Source organism: Ictidomys tridecemlineatus, chromosome 2 (genome assembly GCF_052094955.1).
Source record: "Ictidomys tridecemlineatus isolate mIctTri1 chromosome 2, mIctTri1.hap1, whole genome shotgun sequence".
Taxonomy (NCBI): domain Eukaryota; kingdom Metazoa; phylum Chordata; class Mammalia; order Rodentia; family Sciuridae; genus Ictidomys; species Ictidomys tridecemlineatus.
The window spans coordinates 107,333,474-107,339,552 of NC_135478.1; the positions used below are offsets into that span (position 1 = coordinate 107,333,474).

Genomic DNA, 6,079 nt, shown 5'->3' on the forward strand with positions numbered 1-6,079 from the left:
TTTTTCTTTCAGTACTAGGGATAGAGGTGTTCTGCCACTGAACTGAGCTACATTCCCAGTCCTTTTTATTTTAACACAGAGTTTCACTAAATTGCCTAAGCTGGTCTTGAACTTGTGATCCTCCTGCTTCAATCTTCCAATTAGCTGGAATTATAGGCATACTCCAAGGCACCAGGCTCATTCTCCCTCTTTTAAAGCATGAAGTCAGCGGGGCATGGGGGCACATGCCTGTGATCCCAGTGACAGGAGGTTAGGGCAGGAGGATTTCAAGTTCAAGGCCAGCTTCAGCAACTTAGTGAGAACTTGTCTGAAAATTTTTTAAAAATTTATAAGGGCTGGAGATGTGGCTCAGTGGATAAGTGCTCCTGGGTTTGATCCCCAGTACCAATCAACCAACCAACCGACCAAACAAACAAACAACAAAAACAAAAATCTATGAAGTCAGAGTGATGATATATTAATTTTCAGACAACTAAACATGTTATGGACTTGACTAGCTTACTTCTCTCCAACCAGGAAAGCTACAAGGGAAGTTAAATTACCAGACGGCAGCTGAGGAGTCTAAAAACAAGTAGTGCAGAAGTTGAAGGTACTTTCTCTCCCTAGTTGTGTGCAATTTTGTTCAAGTCTTTAGCTTCCTATACTCATTAAGCAAATAATTATTTAAGGAGCTAGGAATGAGATCTTATTAAATGTAGACACTACAACCACTGACCTTCCTCACTGCTTACCTGCATTCCATAAATATCAGTATATTCTTTGTCTTCATTTGTTTCAAGGTATTCTCTAATGTCCCTTGTGGCTTCTTTGACCCCCCACCATTTAAGATTTGTGTTTAATTCCCACATAACTGTGAATTTGCTAATTTCATTCCACCATTTTTAGAGAAGAAACTTTGTATAGTAACGAACGTGAGAAATTGTTTTCTGAAGGATATATTAATGAAACTAGTCTATAAAGCCATGAATAAGGAATAAATGAACTACACGAAGCATTCAGAATTGCACCTGGGGCAGACAAATATATGAATAAATGGCAGGTCTTACATGAGCCCATTTCATGAAAGTGGAAAGCACAGTGCACCCCCAGCAGCCGGGTGGGCTCCCCCGCCACCCACTCCCAGTCCTCGTCTCTCTTGCTGGTTCCGCCTTCGGTTCTGTTCCTCCCCACCCGCGTCCTGCCCTCGGTGCCAATTCCGGTCGGTCCCTGTCCCCCCTCGGCTCCGCTCCTTCGCCCCGGGCCGCGCACCTCGCCTCCGCCCGATGGTCCACTCGCGTTTCCACAGCAGGACGTGCGGCTCGCTCTCCTCTGCGCCCAGGCGGAGGAGCCTTCCCCAGGGCTGCTGCGGCGGCTGCTCGCCTCCCCCGGGCGCCTCCATCGGACTCACGCCTACTGAGACCCGGAAACGCCTTCTGAAGGAGGCCCCGCCGGCCCGTGGGCGCGCGAGACTCGGCGCCCCCGACGCCGCCCGCCGCCCCCGGGCCTCCGGCCCACAGCCTCCACTCACCCCGCGCCCCGCGCCGGCCCCGGAACCGGCCGCCCCGCCGCTGTCAACAGACATCGCGGCCCTCAGCTGATCCGCGGGCGGGGCCGCCCGGCGCGCCCTGCCATTGGTTGGCGGCGACACGCACCGAGAGCGGCGGCTAGAGCGGCCCGGGGAGCGGCCACCAAGAGTCGGCCTGCGACCAGCGGAGTGTGCGCAGACGAGAGGCTGCGGACCAGACCGCCATCTTTGGTACTGGCAGGGACAACTTCATCTTCGGGGATCACGGAAGTAGCTGCAGTGGGCGCCATGTTATGTTGGGGCAAAGGGCATGCAGTGACTTCTGGATTGGACGTGCGACGGTTCTTAAAGCCTTACTCGAAATCTACACGCCTTTCGGTGATAGAAGCAACAGTGCGCTTTACCTGTAGTGAGATAAATGTAAACAGGATGACTTTCATACCCCGTTGTCACTTAGGGGTTACCGAGACGGGACAGGCTGGCGGCCGGGGCTAGCTCTCGCCCTTGAATGACAGGGTTGGTGGGAGCAAAAGGTGGGAGCCCAGCTCCGAGGGTCTGCGGCGTCCTTCCACGTGCAGTGCCCTTTCCTTGACGCGGCAGTCCCACTTCGTGGAACCTAGCGGCACTCCCGGGTGTGGTTCATAGAAAAACGCTCTGCCCTCTTGAAACATGACCGAGAACCAAATGACGGTGGGCACGGCCATGCACAAGCCTTCTCGGCGGCTCGGAAGAGCCAAGCAGCGGTCTACACTGGTGAAGACCTCCGAATTAAAAAAAATATATATGTGTGTGTGTTTGTGTTTGTGTGTGTGTGTGTGTGTACACACACACACACACACACATATGAACATTCGTAAATATAGGTGGGTAAATGCATCTCCACCTATATTTGCAAAAATAAGAACATCTCTGAGATATGGTAGTAAGGCAGGCCAGGGACTGAGGAGGCTGAGGCAGGAGGATCACAAGTTCAAGGCCAGCCTGGCACCTTAGCAGAGACCCTGTCTCAAAATAAATAAAAGGGCTGGCATGCAATTCCGTAGTAGAGCTGTTGTCTAGGATGTGCAAGACCCCAGGGCAGACCCCAAATACTCCCCTGCCCACACATAACACGCTCCCTTCTCCCACTAAAATTTTCTAAAAGTTTGCACAAGGGAACAGCAGTGACTGCCTCTGGAACATCATGGACTTGTGGTGAAGGGAGTGATGAGACATCTGTCACCACACACAGCCCTGCCTCTCTTCAAGACGGGGTGTGGTCTGAGAAATGCCTCACTGAGCAGTGTTGTGTGCCCATCAGGGTATATATGCAAAGCCTGGGTGCAGGAGTGTGCTGGGCATGGGGTGTACACTATTAGACCTTTGTTCATAAGCCACAAACCTGTACAGCATGTTACTATATGGAATACTGTGAGCAGCTGTAACAATGGTATCTCTATATCTAAACAGAAAAGGAACAGTAAGAGTATAGGCAATAGGAGTTTTTAGCCCCATTATCATCTTAGGGGACCACCATTGTATATGGGGTCTGACGTTAACCAGTGTATTACTGTATCACTCTGGATTCCACCAGAGAAGTAGATAGTAAGATGATGTCCCTAGCACAGCAAGACCCGTGAATTCCATCACCATGGGCCCTTGGTGATCCTGTTTTCTGTGAAGCTGGTTCCTTGCTCAGAATTGGCGTGGTGTGGAATACCATGAGGGACGTGGCATCCATGAATCTCTGGATGGTGGCTTTGGCAGAGACGAAGCATTCAGGAAGACAAATGCAAATGCAGAGCTTCTGTTCCAGTATGAACAGCATGCTGCCCTTCCATGACGGAGGTGGTCCACTGTGATGCCCTAAGAAAGGATCCCATAGGGAGGCTTGGCATCAATCTCCATTGCTGCCAGATGGGCACTCAGCAGTGGCCGTGGCCAGGTCCACCTTGGTGAGAGGAAGTCAATGTTGCTGAGCCCATGAGTAACCTCCATCCCCATCACTGTGGCCATTTTGTTCATGAGCTCTCGAGTAGTGACATGGGAGGCTAGGAAGAGAGACTGACATCCACAGACCAGGTTGCCCTGTGCACTTGACTGTTGAAGCCCCGCTCAGCTGAGGCCCTCCTTTAGAGCACATTCATGGGGACATCACCATTTTCTCATGTTTTCCCATTCAATGACTTGGTGCTCCATTGCTAAGTATTCATGTAGCAAGCACTTACACTGTTAAGTTTTGCTTGCCCCTCCTCCTCCATTTTGCATCTGTCTCCTTTGTTCTGAGTGACCCTGCACTCCAGGGACAATTGGTCTGATCAATAAACATCTTGAGATGAACCAAAACTCAGCCAGGTAACAGCAACCTTCTTATCTCTGATAAGACCCCCCAGCCTGTCCTGAGATAATGATGGACAGACCACACCTTATCAAGGTCCCCTGCTTCAGCAGCTGAGCAGAGCCTCCATTCCCATGTCTATTAGGCCTCAAAGCCACTGCCAACCCCTGGAAGACAGGGCTGAGGACACAGTCCCATCTTCCCAGGGTAGTGGCACTAATCACTGCTCATCACCATTACTTTTTCAACCTCATGTTTGGGGCTAGTGGAGACCTGATTTGTTAGAGCCCCAGAGTCAGGCCTTTGGCTTCGGACTCTGGTAACATTCAGTCCCTGTGATGGTTAACTTTGAGTGTCAACTGGCTGGGTTGAAGGATGCTTAGAGAATTGGAAAATCTTTACTTCTGATCATGTCTATGAGGTTGTTTCCAAAGAAGACTGGCATATCAGTGAGCAAACACAAGAGCAGACCCATCCTCAGTGTGGACAGGCACCATTCACCATCTAATCTGGGGTGGGGGTGGGGGTGGGGGTGGTTCAGGACAGACTCAGACGGACTGGAACACCAAAGAGGAAGACCGGTTCTTCCTGAGTGTCAGGTTTCCTGCTCCCTTGGATATATGACTGCAGGACTCTGGGGCTTGTACCAACAGCCTTCCAGTGATTTGTGGGCCTTTTGACTACAGACTGGGGCTACACCTTTGGCCTTCCTGCTTCTGAGGCTTTTCTGCTCTCCAGGTTGCAAGCAGCTGTAGTGTAACTTTTCAAACTGTGAGCCTACTATATATACACACATGAATATTCATACACATATATCCTATTGGTTCTGTTTCTTTGAAAAACCCCAACTAAAACTAAAACAACTCTTATATTTATTTATTTATTTTAGTTGTAGATGGACAACATGCCTTTATTTTATTTGTTTCTTTTTATGTGGTGCTAAAGATGGAAGCCAGTGCCTCACTCATGCTAGGCAAGTGCTCTACCACAGCCGCAGCCTCCTAAAGCAACTCTTAATAGGCCCCAGTAGCAAGCCAAAAGCTGGTTCTCAAAAGGAGACTACTTACCTACATAAACATGGGCCTTACCCAAAGTCCTAAGGGCCTGCATTATAGTTCACCTATGGAGCCTGCCAGAGGGTCCAGGCAGCCCCCTCTGCCACCGATGCCTCAGGCATCACTGGATCTGCTAGGTCATGGGGCTCGAGAGGCAGCTCCTGCACGCCTAGACCTCAATGGCCTGCTGGTGTACCTGGTCAACAGCTCAGCTGCAGCTCAGGGGCAGAGTGCACATGGCATGCACAAAGGGCTGGTCTCCATCTACAGCTCCACAGTGAATCATGGATGGGCTGAAACAGTACTCCCAAATAAGAAACATTATCTCCAGAGTGTTCACTCAAGTCTGGGAAGTGTCAACAGCAAATAACAAATCATCATATTCAAACTCTGGCTCTTTAGTCTGTTAAGGTGATTTACATTGATTAAAAACCTTTTTTTGAAGCAGAGACTGGGCATGGTGGCACACACCTGAATCCTAACTACTCAAGAGGCTGAGGCAGGAAGATTGCTACTTCAAGGCCAGCCTCAGCAACTTTTGAGTCAATTAGATAAAATAAAAAGGGCTGGGATGTAGCTTAGCAATAGGGCATCCCTGGGCTCTATTCTCAGTGCTGAAAACAAACACAGCTGGGCATGGTGACAGATACCTATGATTCCACCACGGAGATCAGTATGGAGGTTCCCCAGAAGAGTAGGTAGGGACCACCACATGACCTAGCTATGCACTCCTCAGTATCAATCCTTGAGAATCAAAGTCATCTTGCCACAGTGATGCCTGCATCCCCATGTTGATAGCAGCTTGATTTGCAATAGCCAAACTATGGAACCATCCTGGTGTCCCTCAGTGGATGAATAATGTATATGTGTGTGTGTGTGTGTATATATATACATATATATATATATGTATATATATATGTATATATGTATATATATGTATATATGTATATATATGTATATATGTATATATATACGTATATATATGTGTGTATATATATATATATATATATGAGAGTGTGTGTGTATACGCACGCGCACACACACACACACAAAGGAGTTTTATTCAGCCATAAAGAAGAATGAAATAGTTATTTGCAGGAAAGTGGATGGAACTAGAGACCATTATGTAAGCAAAATAAGCCAAACTCAGAAGTGTGTTTTCTCTCCTGTGTGGCATCTAGAGAGGCAAAGGGGAAAGAAAGG

General features: G+C 48.8%; 1 protein-coding gene across 7 annotated transcripts in view; it reads right to left on the reverse strand.

Annotated features, from left to right (window-relative positions):
• Window positions 1–1,657, reverse strand: part of Chfr (checkpoint with forkhead and ring finger domains) — a 29,634-nt gene extending 27,977 nt beyond the window's left edge. For 4 of the 7 annotated variants that reach the window (XM_078039496.1, XM_078039493.1, XM_040292078.2 and 1 more), the window contains exon 1: window positions 1,249–1,501. In XM_078039496.1, coding sequence (XP_077895622.1) covers window positions 1,249–1,378 — 130 coding nt within the window. In that variant the 5' untranslated portion in view covers window positions 1,379–1,501. The other 3 variants (XM_078039494.1, XM_078039495.1, XM_078039497.1) reach the window with 3 other exon arrangements.
• Between the last annotated feature and the right edge of the window lie 4,422 nt (window positions 1,658–6,079).